General features: G+C 40.2%; 2 protein-coding genes across 4 annotated transcripts in view; both read left to right on the plus strand.

Moving 5' to 3' along the window:
- Nucleotides 1-679: 679 nt before the first annotated feature.
- LOC141790522 (uncharacterized) lies at nucleotides 680-4,873 on the plus strand. Of its 3 annotated transcripts, XM_074670443.1 has the most exons (10): nucleotides 680-760; nucleotides 882-999; nucleotides 1,803-1,830; nucleotides 1,933-2,082; nucleotides 2,189-2,309; nucleotides 2,511-2,723; nucleotides 2,852-2,935; nucleotides 3,218-3,359; nucleotides 3,565-3,727; nucleotides 3,926-4,873. In XM_074670443.1, coding segments are annotated over exons 3-10 (1,110 nt in total). In that variant the 5' UTR covers nucleotides 680-760; nucleotides 882-999; nucleotides 1,803-1,828; the 3' UTR covers nucleotides 4,161-4,873. The 3 variants fall into 3 exon arrangements, with proteins under 3 accessions (XP_074526544.1, XP_074526546.1, XP_074526545.1); XM_074670445.1 differs by lacking the exon at nucleotides 680-760 and having other exon boundaries at nucleotides 997-1,085; XM_074670444.1 differs by lacking the exons at nucleotides 680-760; nucleotides 882-999 and adding an exon at nucleotides 1,121-1,490.
- A 2,287-nt stretch (nucleotides 4,874-7,160) lies between these two features.
- cspg4ba (chondroitin sulfate proteoglycan 4ba) overlaps nucleotides 7,161-25,539 on the plus strand; it is a 29,793-nt gene continuing 11,414 nt past the window's right edge. The window contains exons 1-5 of the mRNA XM_074670829.1: nucleotides 7,161-7,386; nucleotides 12,420-12,583; nucleotides 14,607-18,179; nucleotides 19,779-20,252; nucleotides 21,070-21,246. Coding sequence (XP_074526930.1) covers nucleotides 7,299-7,386; nucleotides 12,420-12,583; nucleotides 14,607-18,179; nucleotides 19,779-20,252; nucleotides 21,070-21,246 — 4,476 coding nt within the window. The 5' untranslated portion in view covers nucleotides 7,161-7,298. The remainder of the gene's footprint in view (nucleotides 7,387-12,419; nucleotides 12,584-14,606; nucleotides 18,180-19,778; nucleotides 20,253-21,069; nucleotides 21,247-25,539) is intronic.

Consider the following 25,539-nt stretch of genomic DNA (forward strand, 5'->3'; position numbering starts at 1 on the left):
AACAACTTTTAACGAAAGTGGTAGCTAGCCAGCATAGGACAGTTAGTTAGCATGGAAGATTACAAGGCACTAAATTCTTGAACCCGTTGGTGAAGACAGACATTTTATGGGTTAATTATTGACCACAGGAGTGTTTGGAAACAACCAGACACGTGGGCTTGGTTGACACAGTTGGGTGAAACCTTTAACTTACTTTGTCATGTTGAGGTGAAGATATCAATGCAAGAATTGTTTTTACCTCACTTTGCTCAATCAAATATTGTCATGTTCAGAGGTGTTTAACAATGGTTATTGAGGTCAGTGAGGAACATTTTAAAATCTTATCTGTTACTGGATTATTGCTGTTAGGCAGTACAAGCTATTTTAGGCTAAGCTGTAAAATACAGGTTAGTGAAATCCTGATGAAGAATATACCTAAAATCTTAAGAAATAAAACATGTACCCAGATAGAAAACACAAGTCATACGGCATTAATTTGAGCAAACCACATTTCTTTAAGCAAAACTGTGGTTTTACTTTAAAACTCAGACTTCAGGCTAAGCTTCACTAACCAAGATTTTTTTTTCCTTTGAATGGCCTCATTAAAAAAGCAACAATGGCACATATTTTCCCTAATAATTGAGACATAACAATTATTTTACTTACATTTACGTGAGGGCGCTCATTCTCTGGCGGTCTATGTACTTCCGGGGTATCAGCGAAGAGCTGTTGACGATGACAAGACCATAATCCGTCTATTCCTGCCGACATAGAGCCCCTGGTAAAATAAAAACCTTGTTTTTATTGATTCCCTTACATGTTTGTAAAAATATTTAGTTAAAGAAAAACTGTTCTGTTTCTAATTGATATGTTCCCATCGGTTTATGCAAAACATCCACCAGAAGTACTAACAATCTATCAACCCTGAAAGTGCGAAACGGAAGTTCGGGGATGCCATCTCTTGATTCTCCGTTTCATCTTTGTCGTACCAGGAGACACCGGCGTTTGGAGGACAGTCAGGTAGTGAAACAGGGTTATCCACTGCATCGATTTACGGGACACATCAATTATAATCAGCGGTGTCCACTGGGATTGCGGGATTCCGAGTACAATAAATGAATTATTCGATTTTGGTGTTTAATTTAGACGTGAATTGTGTTTTCCCGCTGGATGACAGGTTAAGCTATGTCTTAGTTAGCTAGCTGACGTAAATAAAACTTTGCTGCTTGTTTCACTTCCATCCAAGAGTGCCCATATGGTTTAAGTGTATTTGTAGTTAAAGTCACTCTGTCAGCCAAACTTTTCTGAAAAAAACAGCGTTGTTAGATTTTGTCCGGTCTCGTACGTCTCAATGCTATCAGATAACATGATGCTTGGTAGCTTTTGTTAAGATTTTTTGTTTACATTTTTATACTTTTGTCAAATAGAGCAAGGGAAGTAATGAAGCTTTTTGTACCAGTTTATTCGTTGTGCATTTGTATAAAGGTCCATCTCCTCTAGAGGACGCCCTGGTACGTAGGTTTGGAGAAACGTACCACTTTTTTAAATACCCCATACACTAGGTTTATCTACCCTGCACAGTATTTTTGTAAACTGTCAAGAGGATTAGCAAAAATTACCCGCTGTAATTTTTTTTAATGGATATAATTGATCTATTAAAATATTTACCTAATGCCAACAGCTTTATTAGAAATCATCATTCCATGAGTATTGAAAGTTGTTGTCAGAGTATACACCAGGCTATGAATGTAGTTGAGATTACATTAAATTTAAACTATTATGATGTGCTGTCATGAGTATTCACCATCTTTTGCTCTGTGCAGGTGAGGAGGACACATTAACCCAGAGCATGTAAGAGTCCCTCTAATACAAAATTTGTTCAGTCTTGTCTAAAATTGCTTTTGTATTACTGTTACCATTATTCATATTAATCTGGTTTTTTTTCATCTAAAGGTCAGGATTTAAGAATCCTGTGTCACTTCCAGTAGCTGTGGGTTTCATGTTGGTAGGTGTCCCATACTCCATCTCTTTGGCTGCTCAGTGGCTCTATGGCTGGCCAAACAAACCTGGATATAAGAAGTACATGGAGGCTCTCAAACCAAGGTAACATACAAATTGTAGATGCACCTTTTCTCACAATGAAGTTCATTGAACAATATGATAGAGCTGGTTCTTAATCTCTTTGTGTTGTGTTTGCTTTCATCATCAGACGAATATACTGTTTGACCAGAGCAGTGCTGGAAACCTTAAAATACCTGCAGTACGGGAGGCTCTACTTCCAGTGGAAGTCCTGGTACAAGAACGACAAAAACCGTAAACATTATGAAAAGGTGTGTTCGAAAAGAAAATATTTTTTGTTTTATTAATGTATTAGAGATTTTTTATCCAGAAATTACCGCCGTTATCAAGGATAAATATCCGCTCTAATGGGTTTGTCTCAGTTTTCTCTAAGAAATTTGAAATGCTCTCTTAAATATTTGTGAATCATTTCAGTTTCTAAACATTCACACATCTTTTTTGAAATTTGAAAGGGCATCACATTTGGCCGCAGAAGCAACAAACTGGATTTGTATCACCCTCCAAACAAAGGCAGATCTGAAGAAGTGGCATCACCGCTGGTGGTTTTTATCTTTGGAGGAGCGTGGGGTTCGGGAGACCGATCCATCTACTGCTTACTGGCTAGGCAGATGGCTGAAGAACTCAATGCTACAGTCCTTTGTCCTGATTACTGCACCTATCCAAAGGTTGTTCTCTTTTGTTTTTAAACATGTGAGGTGTTTCAGATTCATACTAAAGTGACCTTAATCTTTGAAAAGAATCATGAATTTTGCCTTAGGACCAGAGCTCACTGCTAGTTTCTTCTCTTGACCAGGGAAACGTGTTGGGAATGGTGCAAGATATTGCAGACTGCTTGGTTTGGGCCCAAGAGAATGGAGGAAAATTTAACTTTGACAAAGTAAGGAATATCCCCAAGATGAGAGAATTAGAGCAATAACAAACACATTGAAGATTTATACCCCCAAAAAGAAAACATTTAAAGTCGTGACTTGTGACATTACACACTCATTTGTTTATGTATCTATTTATACTGTTGTTTTGCTGTAAGATTCATCTTTATTCCCCCGTGACATTGCCCCACTGAGATATTTTTCATTGTTCTGAGCTTTAACATCCACATTAACCTAATGTTCATGTAAGAGATGTTCTTCCACTTGTCTTCCCCTACTGTGTTTTGCAGGACAATGTGGTGCTAATTGGTCATTCAGCGGGTGCACATTTGTGTGCACTGGCCACTCTGTTTCTCATTGATGCAAGAGAAGAGCTTTTCATAGAGGTCAGCAAACAGAGAGATGTTATGCTGGCGATAAGAGGAGTTATTGGTAAGCGTATAACCGAGTTTCAGTCATGGTTGCTTCATTGTTTTATGCTGAGGAAATTTCCCTTTCAGAATCCTGTCCTTTAACAATAAAAATAACTTTTTGTCTTTCAAGTATTTCATATTTTTTCTTTTTGTGACCCGTGAAACATCTTTTGGGTGATACTTAATGCTTTTGACATCCTTCTCTTCTTTCATTTCCTGCTCAGGCCTGAGTGGCGTCTACAACATCATGGACCATTATGAGCACGAACAGAAGCGAGCAGTTGAATTTGTCTCTACTATGCACAAAGCCATGAATGGGGTGGAGAACTTCCCGTACTACTCACCAACACACTTACTGAAGGAGCTCAGTCAGGACAAACTGAACAAGTGAGCTGAATAATAACTTTATGTACATTCACTGATTAAGATATCTCATAACAACAATCTCATTAAATACATGAGAGAAATATATGAGATCAATTTTAGAAAACAATTGCACAGTAGTTATGCCAAAAATTAATCACTCTATAAAGAGGAACACAGGATGAAAAATAAAGATGTGTATAAAATTTGTGTTTCTGTCAGAGTTCCTCCGTTCGCTTTGCTCCATGGGACCAGCGACATCATTGTTCCTGTTGAATCTTCCACAAAGTTCTCCGAGCTCCTCACCTCACTGTCCATAAAGGTGTCGCTCTACCTACTGCCCAAAGTTGACCACACTGAGATCGTCACCGACATCATGGCCTCAGACAGGCGCTTCTACAGTCCCATCTACAGCTGTATCAAACAGGAGTACAGAAGACTCTCAGGGTCCTGCTGATGTCCAATCAGATCCCATCATCATATCCCATCCTTCATCACTTATTTTACTGATTGTTTCAGGGTTTGTTTACAGCATTATCTGTTCTAATACCTCAAGATAACCACGTGGGCCTTGATTTTAACTTGATTCCTTTCAGTTATGATTCCATTATGTTGATTCATATTCCATATACCTCTTTAATCTTTGTTGAGTTAATCCAGGAGTTTGACATAAATGACTTTGAATCTATGTTTTGGGTGAAATCAGCATGAAATCATTTTAGTATTGCTTTGGGGAAATGTTACTCAGATGAAGGTGAAGTTGAATATCAGACATGAAGGAAATCCAACCTGACGCAGTATTATGGAAAACAAGTGAAGCACTCTATTACAGTGTGTTGATATGGGAGTCCAGTTTACAAACTGGACCTCTGGACCATTTCTCTTCTCCTCAGATTGACCTTTAAAATGTTTAAATTATAAACAAAACGTCATTTGGTTTATAAAGTTATGCTATGGCACTATTTATTGATCTCAGATTCATTTAATGAGGCTGAAGGAGGTTTTTTTTCTTTTGTTACCAATCTCACACACAGAAAGTAAATGTGAACTTACTGCCAACGAGCAGTATTAAAAGAAGTGCTAATCATGTTGGACCACCATTTTTACAACCTTAAATACAAAACACTTTTGGTGCTATGTATACAATAAAAAAGACAGGAAATAAAAGTATCTGAGTTAAACTTATTCATTACTGTTTTATTGTAATCATTCATGTTTCATATTCCTGTGTGCTTGTTTTTTTTTATCTAATGTGGCAATTAATCAACATTTCTCTAACATAATGCATATAGTAACAGTTACATTGCGACTGTTTATTGTCATTCGCAACACTTAGGAGGAGTTTTATGCTCTATTTAGACAAGTTAAATTATAATACTCTGAATTTTTAAATTACAATTTGATATTTTTGGTATTTAGGGATGCATGCTGATATCTTCAAAATAATTCTGACTGATGTTGAGCTATGAATCCCTTTTTTCCCCACAGTAAGTGAAAGAGTAAGTGTTGTTTTGCTCTTGAGTCAATTGCCTCAAAGCATTGCAAATAACTATATGGCTGATGATTCCCAAAATTTCCCAATACTTCTATACAGCCTGCATTTTGAAGGTTTTTCTTTGCCTGCATACCTGTTATCAAAAATGTCCATATCTGCTTGTACTGTAATCAATACGAAAATTTCAAGCCTTTCACTGGGGAAAAGAGCAAGGTGTATTGGAATTTTTGTGCAGTTTCCCTTTAACACAGAAACATATTAATTTCTTGGACAAAAATCTTGGACATAACAGAGCAGAAATATCTTGGAAATAATCTTTTTATTTATTTATTTAAAGTTTCATCTGAAATATTTTTTAAACTGCATTACTCTAAAGGAGTATTTTGTAAAAACTTAGCTCCTATTCCTTTGACTTAAAAAAATATTTAAGTTTGAACAAAAAGTTGCCTGTTTTGAAAGGAAAAAGACTGTGTAATAAAAGGACAGAGCTTTTTTCCTCTGAACATAAGTGGACTTAGGGGACACTGGGATGCCCTCTAAAGTGGCACGCCGTGGAGTGATATGTGTCAAAGTTGCCCCCAGGTTGTCCCTCCAGTGGAGTCAACGTGATGCAGTGCAGAGCCACACAGGATGCCCAGAGTGCCCCACATGCTAGTTTGCCCTTGCCCCAAAGTGCCTCTGAATGGTTAGATAGTTCACACTTTCCTGTCTGTTTTTATTACAGAGCTGTTCTACTTTCTGATGCCCCACCGCATGCAGCTGCTGCCCTTTTTGTTCGCTTTCCCCCCACTGTTCCTCAGACAACCTGAGTCAGCCACTGCCTCTGCACATGACCACACAAGCAGACAGCACATTTTTACTTCTGGACACACACACACACACACACACACACACACACACACACACACACACACACACACACACACACACACACACACAAACATTTTTATGCTTCTTTTATGCATATAACATCAAAAACCAGCGACAAAGGGAAACACTACTCCAAAAATATTACAAGAATATTGTGAATTTAATCAAATAAGTATAGTGCATGCTTAACATTCAACATTCAAATACAGATAACCTCATCTGATTTTTTTTTTTTTTTTAATGTGAAAGACTATGCATGCTGGAATAAAAATGTATTCATTTTTGTGGGAATGCATACTTTCATAGTATTAAAACCTATGGTTATGAGGATGCACTTTAAATTGCATATATTTAAGGACAAGGCAATTTTATATTGCACATTCAATATAAAAATCAATTCATTGGACCTCACAGAAAAGAAAAGTAAATTCTAAAATTAAAAGCATTAAAAAATAAAAACGTGGTTCAAAATGAAAAACAGATATCACATAAAATGGGAACTTACATATTAAAACATAGTACAAAAAAATAATGTAATAGTACGAATTACATTGTTTTTAATTAAGTACGAAAAAATAATGATATAGTACGAATTACATTGTTTTCAAATAAGGCTAGCTACTTATTTTAGCTTATGTTAGCTTATGCATAAGCTAACGTTAGCTTAAATAAGTAGAAGTGTAATATTGCATGCATATTGTTGTGTAGGGTTATGTAAAGTGTTAAAAATTTTACCATGCATTTGATTATATAAAATATAAATTGAATAAAAAATCGCAAAATGCTTAAATTTAGACAATATTTAGGATTTCGGTATGAACCAGTGGCCGTTAAGTTAGGTTTGATGTCATACTATCTGTTCTATCTGTTCTAGGCTCTGGTTTAAACCAGGTAAGGACTCTTCCTCCTTCTGTGAGAGAACACACACACACACACACACACACACACACACACACACACACACACACACACACACACACACACACACACACACACACACACACACACACACACACACACACACACACACGAGGCGGAGTTAAGCGAAGACCTACATCGGTGCTCGGGCTCAGCTCCCTTCACACTCTCCCTCTTTCCCGTTGCACATTTCTTGGAGTCTCTCAACTGTTGTGTTTGACGGAACCGGAGCGTGACTGAGTGGAAACACGTCTGTAAATATGTAACTTCCACAGTTCGGCTAACAGAAACGTTTCCAGTGGGAGAGGAAAGATGGATTCTGTTGTGAGAAAAACCCAGAAGAAGTTGTGGCTCCGTTGGCTGCTTTGGTGGTCGCTCCTGCTCCAGGCGGCGTCAGGAGGTAACGATGCAACTTTTCGACCTTTTAATCAATGAAAACACACAGAGACTCACTTATTACCCAACCTTTGGGAACTATATGTTAAATCAGAAACACTGTTCTTAAATTTGATAATTTGGACAAGTTTCTTCCTGTAATTGTTGTTTTCTGAGGAAATAGTGCGACCCGTGGAGGCTCCTTACTAGGACATAAAACACAAATGGTCTTATCACAACTACCCAAACATCACCATTTAACTGTCTTTACTCCTTCATATGAAGGCTACAGCACTATTTCTGTTTCATCATGTAGAAATGTGTCACCAAATGCAGGCTAAGTATCACTTTACAGGGGAATGTTGTTTTCTTCCAGTACGTGCTTTTTAAAAGCTGCCTTACATGTCTGTAAAACTCAGCAACAGAAGGGCATGAATTTTATATGAAGACTGGTGGTTTGAAAAATGTCTGCTAAATTACAGAGTTTTGTTCCAGTTTGAAGCCTTGAAAAAGCAGGATTCTGCAAGGTTATTTCAAATGAATGAGTCTTATCTTAACATCAGTTTTATCTCATATTTATGACCTTGGCTAATCTGTGCATGCATGATGCACTGGCAGGATAATGCAGTTCACTGTGAGCACCCACCTTCTCAGACAGATCAGCAGAGATGAGGATGTGATGTCCACTGCACTGGAAAAACTATCAGACTGTGACAATGGCAAATGAAATGCTAGAATTGACAGTCATCTCCGTGCAGAGAGATCTGAAGACAAAATATGTTTTTTTGGTGTGTTGGCTTTAGTTTTATATTTGCATCCATATGGGCATTCATTATTCTCTGCTGGGGTTGATCCTGTGCATGTGTCATCTAAATTCAGTGTTCACCCAGCCTTACCCCCCCCGGGGATAATCAGGCGTTATCGCAACATGACTCACCCTCACCGTATCCTTCATTGAAAATAATTACAGTATAGACTTTTGTTTCACTTCGATGCATGTTATAATGTGCTGTATCCTCTGCATTCCCTCTGTAGCATTACGAAATCAGCCTTTGCTACTACACCCACGTCCCAGGTTTTGACAGTGCATCAGCATCAGAGAGGCATGACAGTCAGAAAAACCAAAGAGGCACTTCAGTCAAGTTGCATCTCTGATTTGAGCACACAGGCAGTGACATGCACTGGTCTCTCACCCCCCAAATTAACTGAGAGCGGGTGTTTGCTCAAAGGTCACTGCTTTTTTTGTTGAAGGAGTGGTGTGCGACATCTCGCCAAAAAATGTCCGTGTCACACGTGAAAATGTCCCCGTGGACATGCAGATTACAGAACAACCCTCCAAACACCCCCTGTTACTGCTTCTTAAGACACACAATCATGTGCACGCGGGTCTGTGTTTATGTGTGGGTATTGTCTTCTGGCACTTTACGGTGCTCTTTCATTTACATACACCCACAAAATGTCCATAATGAAACACATGAGAAACAAACAGTGTCCCAAACACTACCTTTTAACATATTTGTACGGCTCTTCAAGAACCGTGACCCCTTCAGGAAAGTGAACTGTGAGGGGAAACCCTTTAGCTTTAACCACATGACCAGAACGTCAAAGAAACAATGACAGAGTAGAAGTAAGCAGGCGTGTGCATCCTTGTGAATTAAAGGGGAAAATGTTATTGCATTCCTCTTGGCAGTTTTCGGACATTGTTCCTCACTGTTTTGTACACAGAGTCACTCAGGGAGATGAGAAAGACAATAAATTCAGTGGGCCTGGCTCCGGATCAGAGGGGGGATAAGTCATGCTGTGTGCCCGGGTGCCAATCAATCTGTGCTTTTTCTAGCTGTGTTAAAAGTTTGTTAATGGTACTCTTCACCTGACTGGTCGATTAATGAGAGCCAATTAAAAGCTATTTGAGACCCAGATAAACTATTGCTTGTTATTGTAATTTAGGGTGTCCTGCATACAGCTGCAAGGATATAAAGAGTATCAGAGATTAAAATAGATTGTAAGGAGGGTAAAGGGGGCTTAAGCTAGGATAAATATAGCCAAAAACATGCAATCCATGGAGACCATTTATGAGAATAGCTACAGCTGTAATTTGGTTATCTGAATGTACTATTTATGTGGAATTTGTTGCCTTTTATTGGAAAGAACAGGAAATGTGGGGAAACAGAGAGTGGGGCAAATGCACCTGTTTTTAGCATTTCCTACAAGTTATTCTTGAAAGCAATGGAGGCTGAGAGGTTAAAAAAAAGGCGTCCTTATGTTGTGGCTGGACTTTACTATGTTCTGTTAATTATTAATAGTAGCACAACACCCCAGCTCCGTTATAACATTAAAATAGTTAAAATTAAGATAAACTTGGCTTTATGTTGAGCAGGAATGCTAACTATGATAGGGATGATAAAGGACTTTGTCACTCATTTCTCAGTGACCAATCATGAGTGCCTGGCTCTGCTCCTGCTGGTTATAAATGACTGAACAGAAGGATTGTGTTTGCTAAGAGTTAAAACAACAAAAATAAATCTGCAAGAGCTATTAAAACAGCAAGAGTCTGGATTCAAGTACCTGAGATTGGTTTATCTTAACTCCATGTTCTGAAACTAGACTTAATGTCAGGCCAGAGGAAAGATTTATTCAGTGTCATCTTGATTATACATAATGGATAGGAATGAGCTGGCTGTTCATTTTCAAAACATTTGAATTAGAAAGTGTATCTTAAATTGCGTTTTGTATTTTGCCTTCTTCTGGTTTTGTGTAAATGAAAGCTGCACATTGTTTTGAAATATCTTCAGTTATTTGTCCTTTGAAGAGTTTAAACTTAGTGTGACTCCGAAATGAACAGTTATGAATCAAGACCTTCAGGGATAGGTTGGACGATTTCTCTCGTACTTTATAATGCCAGCAACTGGCATTATAGACTGAGGAGGCTGGTGTCAGATAAGACGACTTAGGGCGCAGTCACACTGGCCATCCAAACAATCCAATACTCAAGCAACACCCAGGTGGTGCTATAACTGTCTTGTCCAGAAGCAGCTTTTGGTAGATCTCCACCAAAGCCTTGAGCCGGTCATCTGGTGTATTGGGGAATACTAAGTGCAAAAGTGGAGTAACAGATGCACATTTTGTATGAAGACAGTCAATAGATTCAGCAGCACAACTACAACACGGTAGTTGATGACAATCGTAACAACAGTACTGTTGTCCTGTTGTATGCGCTCACGCGAGGTGGAGTGTGACGTCAGTGTTTCCACTGAAAACTCAGGCTTACTGTTAACACAGCAACGGTGTCAGCAGCGTTTCAGAAGAATCCCACTCTGGAAGCCGTTTTCAAAAGGTTGCGTTTTAGGTCGGCTGAAACGCCGTTTCCGTGTAAACGCGAGGCTGAAGCGCAACAAAACTTTTGCGTGCCACTCTAAGACAGTTATTGTGTAGACGTCCCTTTAAGGCACATGTATGGCACACCTACAAACCCTCAAGTAAAGTGTACCACGCTAAAGCACACTTCTCGTAAGTTTGCCATAGCAGAAAAGTAAATCTCACCTGTGCACAGCACACTTGTGGTGACACACTGGCCAAGCAAACTGGACTTAAGGGTTGGAGTGTGTAAGGGCACGGTTCTAATGGGGTCTTACAGCCAGATGAACATGCTTTTCTCTATTTTCACAATGAGTGATAAATTTGACTTGTTGAAGAAAGCAGGATAATAATTATTTATAAGGAAACACATCTTAAATCTGTGCAAGGGAAAATTAGCTGAAGATATGAAGTGTCACTTAATCCACAGGGGGCGCTAAAATCAACATTGACACAGTTCGTCACGGAAGCTGTAGTGTGGTCTCTCAGCGTTCAGCACCTGTTGATTGTCAGCTGTGTATTGATATTGCTGAAGGGCTTTTTCAGTTGCTACATGGTCTATAGAGCTGGATTAACTTCAGGTTGATGCACAAACCTTTAAAACAACGCATTAACCCATTTTATCTAGTTACCCAGGTCAGACCGCCCACAGGTCAGTCTGCCCCATTAGTGGTCATCTATCGTTGTCCTCGGCCATTAGCTACGAATAACCCAAACATGGAGTTGACATGTTTGTTAACAAAGGCAAAGATGTTTGTTAACCTCTTACTCTGCGTGGGACTCTTGTGCTCATTAAAACCAGAGCTGGTGCTGCCCGGGCACGAGGGCTTAGATGAGAATGCTTCAGAGCGCATTAGCCTCGATTACAGGGTGATGTGAGATGGCTGGGAGTTGACGTAGAAGAAACAGCTGGGTCCGTCTGCCCGGCTCTTTCTGGAACATGGGGCCACAGACAATGTGGGGATGTCAGAGCCTTTCATGTTCAGGTTGAAGGTTCCTGTCAGGGCAGGGAGGACAGGTCTCAACATGTCTGAGTCCCTCCAATCCACCTCCACATCTCCTGTCTCCATTTGTACTTAGCTGTTGTTGTATTATACTCAGACACCTTTACAGTTTAGATTTATCAGTCTGACTGTCCATGAAGAACTTTCTCCTTAAAGTACTAACACCCTGAGGTTCCTCCACAGTATACAAGCTGCTTCTGTGTTTGATGCTTAAGGTGGTCATTATTGTAAAGGTAATGCATCAAAATTACACGCCTGTTGAATGCATGTTAATCATTATGCTTAAGCACAAAGAGTAAAAACACAACAGGCCCACCTGGAAGGCAGCAGATCTAAAGAGAGTAAAAAACATTCCTTTAAATCAGGTGAGCTATAATTTATGCACCCTGTTATGAAGCTGTGTGGGTGTGTGTTTTTGTGTATGTGCTATCCCCACGTACACACACTCTGCTCTACTTTCAAAGAACAGCCAGAATGATAATTAGCTTGGCTTTTACATCTAAATGTCACATGTTGGCTATATTAAGACCACAACGCCTGACATGACTTGCTCTGTGTTTACTCTTTTCTTTTCTACTTTCTTTTTCAACTCTTCTTTACATTCACTTTCAACAAATGTGAAGTGTTTTTAAACCATGTAAAAGGGCAACTTCTTTTCTCCTTCTTATTGTTGAAGTCTTTCTAATGTCTCGTTCTGCAGCTTCCTTCTATGGTGATGGCTTTGTACAGCTGAAGGCAACAGAGTCGTCCGACCATAACAGTCTCCGCATTAGCTTCCGAACCTCCAGCACCAAAGGCCTGCTGTTTCTCGCTGCCGGCAAGACAGACCACCTCCTACTGGAGCTTCATGCTGGTCGCCTGCAGGTGGGTACATCCGCGGCCCTCACACATGAGCATATGTGTTCAGGCATACATGAGAACACACATGCATATATTTTCAAGCGCAGAGATCTTTGTGCTTCACCACACGCATGCGCATGGAAAGACATGACACACACACTGTGACCACCTTGAGCTATTGCTCCATCTCATCTGACAGTGTCAGTCTCTCAGCGCAGTAACACAAGTAGACAAGGCTGTGTGATGTGAGCTGAACGCGAGCTTCAAACCAGTCACTGGGCACAACTGAATTGTGATGTGAATTTAATTTATGTTAGAAATGTCGTTTGTGACGTGGCTACACTGCAAATGACGTCTGCTTCAGACTGCCTGCATGCAGTCCAAGGACTTTATGAATTACTTTTGCTTCCATAATTTTTGATGTTCTTCTGCTTGAATGCTCTTGGCTTCTAAAATTAAAAAGATACTTTGACTTTGTGTGTTATTGGACTGCCACTCATAAGTATTTCTGACAATAAATACAGAAGTTAGTAAGAATATGCACTAGGCAAAAATAAATATAAAAAAAAAAAAGATTTTTTTTTGTTTGTATTATCAAGGAAAAAACTGAACAAAACTCCAATATTTCAACTTGGTTTAACAACATGCAAAGCTGCATATCCTCATGTTAGAGAAGCTAGTTAATTGACTGACATGTCAATCATTATCCTCATGACATAACTGTCTGTCATCTGATATAATCTGATATAATAAGGCTAATCTGTGCCGTGTTCCATCAAGGCTTAGCCAGTCAAAAAGAAAAACAAATTAAAATTGACAAATTAAAACAATAATTGCTTATGTTCAAGGCACTGTATTTCATAACACCAGTTTATAATAGCTGAAATTATTCGGTCAGAAAATATGAGAAGAAGCAGTCAAAACCATGTGCGTGCAGCCAAGGAGCTTTAAAATACCACAATATTCATCCGACTAAATATAGAAAGATACAGAATGTGCAAGAAGACACCTCTTAATTTGAACTTTTCCCAGATTTTATGAAAGGGCACACTCAAGAGATTAAATATAGGTTTATATACCAAGCTCACAACACAAGCCAGCGCGGGGGACTTCAGAGTGAAATACATTTGTCCCTTCAAGGCTCCCTCTAGCATCTGGTAAGCAGCTCTGCCAGCAGAAATCAGCCCACTGAAAGGACAGATGTACTGTAGAAAGCCTCTGTAATATGAAGAAACATTCATAAGAAACTCAGAGTCCTGACATATGCAGGATACTTTTTTAACATCAAACCCATGAAATCTTTGTGACTAAGCTTTTTTTGCCTTACAATTGCGCTACTGGAAATGAATCACACCGACCAACACTGTGTTCACTGACGTTCTTCAGTGTGCATGCTTGTCTTTGTACCTTAAACAAGCTCAGGTCACTATTTTTTTATTTTATTTTGTTAACTCACACAAGCTATCCTCGGGCTTAGGGTCTCATTCCATGTGAGTCAGGCATGAGCGTCACTCCCTGGAAACCCTCGCATGAATAGCAGGGACTCAGCAGCAAGCCTTGACAAGCATGTCATCTGAATGCAGAATTAGCCGGAGATGGTGACATGATGCTCTAAAGAATATAGCTCGAGGCAAAGGGATAATAGTTCTCTTCCTGTTGAAAATAACAGGAAGAGAAGGAAAATATCACTGTTGTGTTAACCTGTGACACCACAGAGTATATAAGCAATCTTTACCCTGTACTTTCCTTCAGAGCTGTCACAAAACATTGTGGTCGGTGGAGTGTAATGTGCAGTTTAACCAATCTGGAAACAAGATGCAGCGTTTATCGGATTAGAAAGATGGCACTTTGTGGATCTTACCGTTTCCTGACAGTCCATCTCATAAGTCTGTCAGTGTTTGAGTGCAGACCAGAGATAGCTTTTTGCCCGGCATGCTCTAAAGCAATGACAGTAATCATATTAAATGTAGAACTCCAAAAAATACTCTGTTGTAAGAAATGCCTAAATGAATCTCTACTAATTTTGTTGTTTTGCTTCTTCTTCCAGCTGAAAGTGGACCTTGGATCAGGGGAGGAAGTTTTGCATTCAGACCAAGGCACCCAGCTTAACGATCTCGCCTGGCACTCAGTGGAGATCCACCATGGACAGAACAACATCACTCTGACTGTAGACAAAAACTCACACACAAGTGTAAAAATGCCAGGCTCCAGTCAAGATCTTAACGTGTTGGATGGTCTCTTTGTTGGAGGATCAGGAGGCTTGGACAGATCCTACCTCCCCAGGGACCCTCTTGGCTTTAGAGGCTGTATGGACCAGGCAATCTTCAATGAACATGACCTGCTGTTGTCACTGAGGCCGTATACTGGATTCAAGAATGTCCATGAGGTGTCTCTAGGATGTAGTCCTCAATTTTTTGCCACTGAGGACGACCCCATCAGCTTTTTTAGCTCCAGGGCTTATATTTCTCTTCCAACCTGGATTGCCCAGCAAGACACAGTGTTTGAGTGTGTTGTGCACACTTCTGCCAAAGAGGGAATTATCCTGTACAACTCAGCCAGAGAGGGGGACTTTGTGGCTATGGAGATTCAGGAAGGCTTGCTAGTGGCCATCATTGGGAAAGGTGGAACCAAAACTGAGCTCCGCTCCCTCACATTCATCAACGACAGGAAGTGGCATTCAATCAAGTTGCATTTAAATTCCAAAAGCCTTGAGCTCACTGTTGATGGCGAGGTGGTGAAAAGCAGCATCAACTCTCGCTCCAAGGGGCTTCAGTTTAAAGGTTACCTGTTTGTCGGAGGTATCGATGACAGCACCAGATCGGAAGTCAGAAAGATGGGGCTTGTCTCTGTTTCTGGGAAGCGGGTCAGAGGAGGTTCCTTTAAGGGTTGTTTAAAGAACATTGAAGTCAATAGAGCAAAGATGGGCCTCTCCAATACGATAGTCACCAAGGATATATCAGTTGGTTGTGAGCCTGAGAGACTACCAGAACTATTCAGCACTGTTAGCCCAACAAGCACTCCAGCATCCCTTTTTCACTTAGTGACTCCAACGCCGTCGCTCTACATGTCTACTCTCGCAAGAGGCTTGGACAGAAGGTACGGCTCAAACTTTATGCACCTTAAAAACCTTGTTGTCCAGGAAGGAGGTCGAGCTTCTCTTGAAGCCAAACACATCAAAGTGCTCTTGGATTTCAAGAAGCTTGGTATTCGACAGTCACAGATCATGTTCAGAATTCAAGAGCAGCCCGTTCGTGGTCAGTTGCGACTTGATGTTGATCAGGACCAGGAAGAGAACACCTTCAGCATGTTGGACCTTTGGCATGGACGTGTCATGTATATCCATGGAGGGTCTGAGGAACCAGACGACTTCTTCATGTTTTCGATTCATTCTAGCAGCAGAAAACAAGCCCCCGATTATCTTAAGGACAACAAGCTGTATCGCTACAATATCACAGTGACACCCACAAACGATGCCCCTGAACTGAGTCTCCCTGAAGGAAACCTCTTCGTCCTGTTGGAACACTCAAAGAAACGCCTCACTACTGACATTTTGAAGGCCACAGACATTGACAGTAACTACACCGACCTTTTCTTCTCTGTGCTTGGAAACCTGAATGCTGATGCTGGATATTTGGAACTAGAAAACAACCCTGGCAAGGCAGTGACCACTTTCTCATATTTAGACTTAGAGGAGCAAAGAGTATTCTATGTCCACACAGGAGTTCGAAACTCAAGGATAGTTCTCAGAGTCAGTGATGGGGACAAAGTTAGCAACACTGTGGTGCTGAGGGTCATGGCTGTAGCACTGGAGTATAAGATTGCCAACAACACAGGTCTTCAGATCATTCAAGGAGAAGCAGCTATAATTGGTTCCAAGCAGCTGGCTGTGCAAACCAACGCTGTAAAGCAGCTTGTAGACATCCGGTATGATATTATTGAACCACCTCAGTATGGAGAACTACAGAGACTACACTCAAGCGGTGAATGGAGGCCAACTGACTCATTCTCCCAAAGGCTTCTGGAAAAAGAGCGGCTAAGGTATGTTAGCTCTTTCCAAGAAGTCCAGACAGCCAATGCAACAGACTACTTTAAGAGTAAAGTTATTGTGGCTGCAAAGGCGACAACAGAAATACTATTTCCAATCACTGTAACGTGGGTGAGGTACCACCTGGTGAGGAATGTTATGTTACATTTAGATAAAATTAGAAAAGTCACACTGGACTCTGAGTGTCTTTATGCCAAAGCTGAAGGTGTGGACCTCTCAGAGGATGAGCTTTATTTCCGTGTTCTGACCATACCAAAGAAAGGTAAACTCCTGCTGGACACCACCGTCCTGGGGAAGAACTCAACCTTCAGCCAAAGAGATGTAACAAATCTGAAAGTCCACTATGAGCTGGTTGACAGGCCTTATGAAGATACAAGCGATAGGTTCAAATTTCAGCTGGTTTCCAAACATGCACAGTCACAAAACTATGATTTCCAGTTTTCCATTAAAGCTGACGTCAACAGCGTGTTTATGAAAAATGATGGCCTCTCCCTCCTGGAAGGGGAAAGTAAACTCATCACAAAAGATGAGCTCTTTGCTGAGACTTTAAGTACAAAGGATATGTACTACACAGTTATTAGTAGCCCTAAGCACGGTAAGCTAGCTCGTATTAGCCAGTCAAATTCCAATGCTAGCTACAATAACATCTTAACCTTTAGCAATCAGGATATTTTGGAGGAACGAATCATGTACATCCATGATGACAGTGAAACAACCCATGATGAGTTTCATTTCATTGCCTCCACCAGCCCAGCGTTTAAATCTTCCATTGCAGAGGATGAAATTGGCTCCAAAGTGGGAGCTTTCAACATATCTATTGAATTAGTCAATGATCAGAAGCCGGTACGTGTGATTGATAAAGTTTTCCATGTTGTACGGGATGGACAGAGGCTTCTCACTATAGAGGATTTGCGCTATCACGACTTAGATTCTGACTTTGATGACGGCCAGTTGATTTACACTCGACGTGGGATCCCAATGGGCGACCTGGTGCTGGTGAATGACACGTCTCATCGACTGTTCCAGTTTCGACAGAGAGATTTGGAAGAAAAAAAAGTTTTGTTCATTCACAAAGGCGTGAGCACTGGCAGGTTTGTGCTCTTCGTCTCAGATGGGAAACATTTTGTGTCAAGCCTTTTAGATATTAGTGCGCATGATGCATTCTTGAAAGTTGGAAACAACACTGGTCTACTTGTTCAGAAGGGCCATTCGGTAATCTTTTCTAGAAGTAATTTTAGTATTATTTCAAATCTGGACATTAGAGATGACCGCAATGTGATCTTCACACTGGATGAGGCTCCCAAGTATGGAGGACTTTATCTCAATGAAACCAAAGTGGAGTCGTTCTCGCAGTCGGATTTAAAGGACGGGCTGGTCTCATACCGGCACCATGACAGCAAACACCTGGCAGATCATTTCAACCTCACAGTGAAAGCTGAAGGCCTTCGATTCACAGAGAGGATCAATGTGAAGGTTTACCTGGAAAGTCATCAGAGGCCACCCATCGTGCAGAATCATAACACCTTACTGGTGGAAGAGGGGAAACCAGCAAAGATCGATGAGGCCATATTAGAGGTGGGTGTTTCAGACAGAGACAGAATACAAGTTTTTAATCAAAGTTTGTACAAAGATCTTTCTTTTTAACAAACTTAATTGTAGTATTTAAGTTTTTCTTATTAAATAAGATAGCAAAGTCACCAAAATGACAGTTTACATTTGTGTTTGTGGTTAATTATTAGGTCAAGTAAACTTGACTGATGAAGATATGACTCAATATTAGTGTTACAACAATATACATACTTACGTTGAATGGCTGTGAGTAACAAATTAATTTTAGTCAATAATAACAATTTATGGGTTTCTTAATTGAACGTTTGATGTTCCATTATTGTTTAACTTGTAATGTTCATTTAATCCATACAGTGTGATGCAATTCTTAGATATAGCTTAATTCAAGAATCAAACGTCATGATCTCTACTTTTAGATTAATCATTCAAATAATCGCCAAATTGCTCTCACCTTTTGCAGTGGGTAACTTGGCTGCCAGCACTCTAAACAGCTGCACCTGTATGCTTAGTTCTTGAGTTATAGCACAATTTTTTGACTACTCCTGTGATATTTTTTTAGAGCCCGACCGATATGGGATTTTTGGGGCCAATGCAGATATCGATACTGAGGGCAAAAAAAAGCTGATATCCAATATATCGGCTGATGTCTGATATATCAACCAATATCCGATATATCGGCTGATATATATATATATATATATATATCATAAATTAATTGATATGCAGAGGATGTATACTGTATATGAACACAAATTATTCTAATACCCATATGACTCAAGACAGAGACAGAACACCATTAAATTAAAACAAGGAACTTAATTTATAAAACTATCAATATAAGAACTGTAGTGTAAACCAATGATAAATAAGAACAAGCTGTAAACACAATAATGAATAAAGAAGTCAAACTGTAAACACCTTAAATAAAGAAGTCAAACTTTAAACACAGTAAGTAGAAAAAAAAGTCATACTGTAAACACACAATGAGCAACTTACATAACGTTAAAATGCCGTATTATAGTCTCACATTACATAATGGTGGATGTGTGAATTAACAGTAGCATTTATCTCTGTTTATTTCAGCCCAACACACAGACACACAGGAGCTGGAGTGACAGAATCTCCGTGGAGCAAAAATTTGTATAATCGGCTACATTTTGGCCGATGTTGATTAATCGGTGACAGGCTGTAATTGGCCTGATTAATCGGGCTCTAATTTTTTTATTCCATTTGACACAAAGTGAATGAGTGAATTAACCAACTAAGTCCAGGAGATTTTTAAAGTCATAATATGCCATTCAAAAGTAGGGGTGCCATAATTTTCTATGATAGCAGCAGCTGATGCTGCAAGTTAACTTGAAATGTTGATCCCATTCCGATTATCACGTTAACACTGACAGCCTGAGTTGAAATCCAACACTATGGGCAGGGACATCTGGCAGATTATCTAACTGATAACAAAAGGCAGCTGGAGGAAAAGAAAACCAAACACTGACCTGTGTACAATGATGCCACGTTACATTTATAGCAAAATGAAATCTGAGGCTGAGTGACACATGGAACATTTCAGATTTAACCACTGAATATGTTCTCTGATTGATGCAGGTCACTCACGAGGACAACCTGCCATCTGAGATTGTACTCACAGTGACGGCGGGCCCGTCTCATGGCTTTCTCCGGCGTTTTGTGGAAGCAGAGGAGCGCTACATCGGAACTAAACAGTCCCCTGTCAAGACATTTACCCAAGAGGATGTTAACAGTGGGAACATCCAGTACATGCAGGTGGAGCCCGGCAAAGTCAACGACACTTTCATCCTTCACGCCAGCAACGGGGTCACTGATGTCAGTGACATTAAGATGTCTGTTGACATCATCCCACACCTCATCCCACTCCAGGTCTTCAATTTCACGCTGAACGAGGGAGCCTCTAAGGCACTTACTCAGGATGTGCTCAAAGTGATCAACCGACACTTCTCTGGGATTAACTTCCTGTATAGTTTGACTGAGCCGCCTCAGCATGGCCACATTGAGCATTCCCGACACCCTGGTATACCCATAACCTCTTTCAGCAGGAGGCAGGTGAGATATTTTTAAACACACTCTTATTGAGCTGCTATGGTAATAGGATCTGAATTGGAACATGAATGATGTGCTTTTGTTATGATTCCCATAATAAAGACTAAATTTTGAATACTGAAGCAGATTAAAACCAGTTTATTGATGGCTAACTATATGGATTTTTACATCTATTTTTTGTTTGTTAATGCATCTACATAATGATTTGAAGTACATTCTCCACCTACTGTCTTTTAAAGCTCAAACCTTTGACTCTCTGGGAATATTTGCTCTGGAAAAGAGGCTTTTTTTTAATGTACTGTCAATCATCTGGCCTAACATCCACCCTCACAAAACAGTTTCAAGCTCTAAATGACAACATAGAAACATTTAAAAACCCTGTACTGTAGCTTTAATTGAATAAATGAAGCATTATGCTTTCAAGTGGCTGATTGATGGATTCATGAATAGAAATTTAAAGTATTTTCAGTAATTACTTCAGGCCGACAAGTTTTTTCAAATGAATCCTTTCCACATGTGCTCATTCCTACTAATGAAGTTACAACACTTCTGGGGGGAAAATTAGCATTAGCCTGGCTTAACCCCTTTACACTGAGCCTGTCATATCTCCAATCTCTCTACCATGCTGACTTTGTTATTTCCTAATTAGCTTCTAAAATGTTATAAATCAACAGTAAGTGCTAATTACTCCTCTAAATGAGCGTTGTTAGAGATGACAGAAGTCAAAACTCATGACAGCGTTTGGTTTCTCTCCTCTTTGGCTGAAATTTTTAAGTCTTGCTTCAGGTTTGCTCTAATAACTTCCGCTGTGTTTAATCAGGTGGAGCATGAATTCATCTACTATGTGCACGACAGCAGCGAAACATTAGCTGACAACTTCACCATCGTGGCCAACGACACAGGCCTGAGGAAGCAGAGTGCAGCACAGACGGTGTACATCCAGGTTACAGCTGTCAACGACGAGCCTCCTGTTATTACAGCCAACCGCGTCCTCAGGGTGAGTTTGCACCACTGCTCTATATTTAAACACAGGATTTTTTTTAACTTGTAAGTCTGGCACCAACGCTTACTGTCAGACAATTTTCATGTGGGCAGTGCTGCAAGTTGCCATGGCTGGTTGGATGAAACTATGTTTGCTATGTGGAGGAGGGTCCAGAGGGGCCAGTGTGCAGAGATCATTGACATACATTTGGCCCAGCCTGGGACTTGACTGAGGGTCTGTTATGGTTGTAAGGTGTTGAGGTGTCAAACAAATGACCCAAGGACACAAAAAAGGCACCAGCTTTTTGTTCTTTTGCTGCAGAATGTTTGTTTCGGTAGGGGGGAAGTGCCGTTTGGCTTAGGTTGAATGTGGCAGGAATTGTTATCTAAGGTTTCTCATGCATACAAAAGATTTTGAATCAAATGGAAAATATCCGCCAGGCACTGCACAGTCACAAGGCTGCAGAAATACATTTCTTTCATTTGACTTCTTTGCAGCAGCCTTTGTAGAGTTTTATGATCCCTGCTCTCTACTAAAATGGCTTTAACTCAGCCTCTCTTGTCCATATTCAGAGAAACCTGACTGGTTATGCACCACCTACCTGTAAAAAAGAACTTGTAATTACATATGTTTTATGTATGCTACTCGTAAATTTGATGGAAGTGGCCATGTGTGTCCTTGTTCTGAGCCGTGCTGACTTGTACTCAGTCAGCTTTAGTGGCCAGAGTTGGGTGAGGTCCAGCTGGAAAGAGAGGGTGAAGTATAGCTCTCTATTGTCTGAGCAGCTTTGCCCCAAATGCCTCAAATTCCTCTGGGATCCTGAGCTGAAGAGCCTCTTCTTAAATCACTGAGGAACATCAGGAACCTTAGGGCAATTAAGTAGAGAGAAGAGCTGTAAGAGATTCTTAGTTATTCTAATTAAAAAATTTGGTCTACTGGTTTTAGAGTCATGAGTTATTCTTATGTGTCGTAAAATGTGATTTATTATCTTGCGTTTTTTGCAGAGACAAGTCATAAAGTGCTCTGTTATTGTGGATCATAAAAGCCACTTAATAATTGATCTGAGTTTTCAAATGTTAACAAAACTGACAGAGCAATAAATTCACTCAAAGAGTGCAGCAGTGATCAAACATTTTATCCAAACACCTGTCTCAACAGGTCTGTGTTTTCACTGATTCCTCAGATAAACACTCTGCTGTTGAGCAGCTTGATTTAAGGGAACTAGAGTCTCACTGTCCACAAGGTGGCTCTCTGCCTCTGCACATTATGTTGGATTTAAAACCTGCTCTGTTTTCTAGACGTGTACATTTACCAGTAAACAGATCAGGTTGTGCCACAATTATTTCATACATTGTACAAGCTAAATACTCTTCAAACCAGCCTCACATTCATTTTTAGGTCAGTGAAAATCAGTGTGACAAAATGGATACATCTGTCAAAGTTACAGCACATTACACTCCTGCCAAAAATGTTAATTACCATTCACTCCACATGCCTTTATTTGTAGCTTTGGCAGCACTCATTCACAAATGTTTGACCTGTTTCTCTTTTCCACAATCTGTGCCAGACATCTGAAAGTTACAACGCCATATGTTAACAGTCCGCGTTTGATGAGAGAGGATTAAACAGTTCAGCTGTCTGGATTTTACAGCATAACTAAACTTTGTTGAGTTGACACACAGAGCATTTTTCATCATATTTTGGGGTTTTTGGTTCTGTTTTTGTTTTTGTTTTGGTGACCTGAAAGCAGGAGGAACGATTTACACCCTGTGAAGTGTGATTACATAAAAATAAAAGAGAGATTCAAGGTATTTTTCTTTATCTGATGCACATAATTCAAAAACATCCTTCAAATTAACATCAAAACAGTTGAGGTGTAACAGTCAGGGCCCAGAGGAGCTGAATAGAAGAGGATCAAAGGTGTAAGAGATGCTGAGGTGTCTTTTCTCCTCCAGCCTGATGAGCAGCAGACACCCCGCTACGTTCAAACCACTGATCTCCACTCTGAGGGCCTGTTGGTGCAAATTAATCTCATGTGTCTTCCCTTTGAAATTTGTGAGTCACAGCGATTATCAAACCCACCAGACTGCTCCTGCTGCGACTTCCTGTAGGGGGATTGTTGTTGGTGCAGTCACTTCCCGCTACATGAACACACGTTCGCATGTGTGGCAAGTGTTCTCAGACGGGACAGCGTGGAGCTGTGAGGGGGGTGTGATTCGTGTGGTGTCCCATGTGGTGTTTAAAGGTGCTAATTGAAAAACAGTGTCCCCTGTTTCTGTTCCAGTAAGCAACACTTACAGCAAAGTGAGAGGCCAGGCTGACAGTTACACCTCAACCTTTAATTTTTGTGATTTCAAGTCCATTAAGACTTCGGTGTCACTCTGTACTTAGTGGTTTGAAAAGGTAAAAGCCATCCTCAGGTTGTTTTAAACTCTTAGGTATCATAATATGAAGCTTGTGGCTCGAGGTAACAGCACTTTTTGTCTTCTTTTCCCTGCAATTTTCACTTCTGCAGAGTGGGAGCACAGACATTTCACACACCCCAACCCACAGTGAACTGTGCTGAGATATATCAAACAGCATGTGAATGCAGAGGTGTTGCTGTGATCACACCAATTATGGGAAACAAATCACTATAAGAATTAAATGAAGATCTTGTGGCTGCATTGCTTCAAAGTGTGGCCTTTTAACAGTTTTTACAGCTCTCAAACCAGAAAGAAAAGTCTAGAAATTATGTTTTCGTCAAGGCACAAACAATGCAAGGCACTGTGACCTTAAGGCTTTTATATTAAAGAGTTTATTACCTCCACCAAGGAGGTTATGTTTAAAGGAGGGTTTGTCTGTTTTTTTGTTGTCTGTGAACAAAATAACTCAAAAAGTAACAAAAAGATCTTGATGAAATTTTCAGAAAATGTTCAAAATGGGATAAGGAAAAAGTGATTAAATTTTGGAGGTCATCCGGATCACCATCTGGATCCAGGACTTTTTAAAGGATTCTTTATCATTGTGAGATAGGGCTGTTTTCACCATATGTGTGCATAACTCCACGATAAATGGTCGGATTGCTTTGCAAAACAACACAAGACAAGATCACCATAATTTCTGACAGATGTACAAGTTTGTTCCAGATCCTGTAAATATTCTGGATACTAAGACCCTGAATATGAAATATGTACTGGGTCATTATAATTTTCGACACTGTCAGGTAACAAATTATTGTACAAACCTGCAACTACAGTCTGCTGAAAGGGAGTATAACATTAAAGTAGGACTAAAGTGTTGCGTGACAGTCACAATATGCTAGGCGGAGGTTTGTGCTCCCTGATGGCTTTTTTAGTTCAAAAAGTGTCAACTTAGTATGCATAGCAGGGCCACTCTTATTAAAATAATGGATTATTTGCATGCAATGAGTTGTGTTTGATGGTGTGGGTCTCTGCCTTTCCACGTGCCTACGTGGAATATGAAAGCCCCCCTGCAGGTGGGAAGGGGACTTCCCCCCTCTTTCATGTGCCTACATAAAAAGCCAAGGCAGATAAAGCAGGGGCAGGACCCCCTGCAAGCTTACAGCTTTACTTTGTAGTCTCTTAATGCAGATATTAGAAGCTGATGGAGACCACAATATGATGAAAAAACTTAAATTAGACCTACATCTAGCACATGGTCAGAAATGTGGTTAAGGTAATTCATTTTATTTCATGTACATGGAACAACCCACAGATGTTTTGGAATTTGAAAAAGAGCGCTTTAGTCACAGTCACTAAGGCAAAAACAAATATAATGCCTTTTCGGTGTTTCAAGAAATCATAGCAGCACAGTCCTGGTTGTACATGCTGCTCACTGTCTTTTCTTTCTGGGACTAGATTAGAGAGCTATTAGTCCCTGTGTCATTCTTCTGCAACAAGTCAAAATGTCTGCTGTTAACAATCAGATCTGCAGCCTCCCACCATTTACTGTGGAATCCCGACCTGTGTGAGGGACACTGACTTGTTACGCAATGAGCGCTCAGGCCGACAGTACAGAGGCTCATCCTTTGTTGTCAGGAGTCTGCATGCTTCAGCAGTTTTGTGTTCTGTGTGTCAATGAGTTCCTCTGTTCCTTCGTGTTAGCTCCAGGCTCTTTGAATTTACATGGAGGCAGGACTGAAACTGTGCCCCTCTGACGCGCTGAAGTTCATCCAACTGTGCTCACAATCTGCGTGCTTATATTTAGTCCTAAGATGTTGAAGAACGCTGCATGAATGACATTTTCTTCTATAGGTTGGTTTTGTCTTTAGGTGCCTGAGTTAGAGATTACTCTGTCTGATTGGGT

Source organism: Halichoeres trimaculatus, unplaced genomic scaffold, assembly GCF_033239565.1.
Source record: "Halichoeres trimaculatus isolate MK-OKI-2021-1 unplaced genomic scaffold, fHalTri1.1 fHalTri1_scaffold_5, whole genome shotgun sequence".
Lineage (NCBI taxonomy): Eukaryota > Metazoa > Chordata > Actinopteri > Labriformes > Labridae > Halichoeres > Halichoeres trimaculatus.

Coding starts and splice junctions, on each gene's coding strand:
- LOC141790522 (XM_074670443.1), top strand. Junction 2,936..3,217: donor GAAAATTTAACTTTGACAAA/GTAAGGAATATC, acceptor TGTGTTTTGCAG/GACAATGTGGTGCTAATTGG. Junction 3,728..3,925: donor AGTCAGGACAAACTGAACAA/GTGAGCTGAATA, acceptor TGTTTCTGTCAG/AGTTCCTCCGTTCGCTTTGC.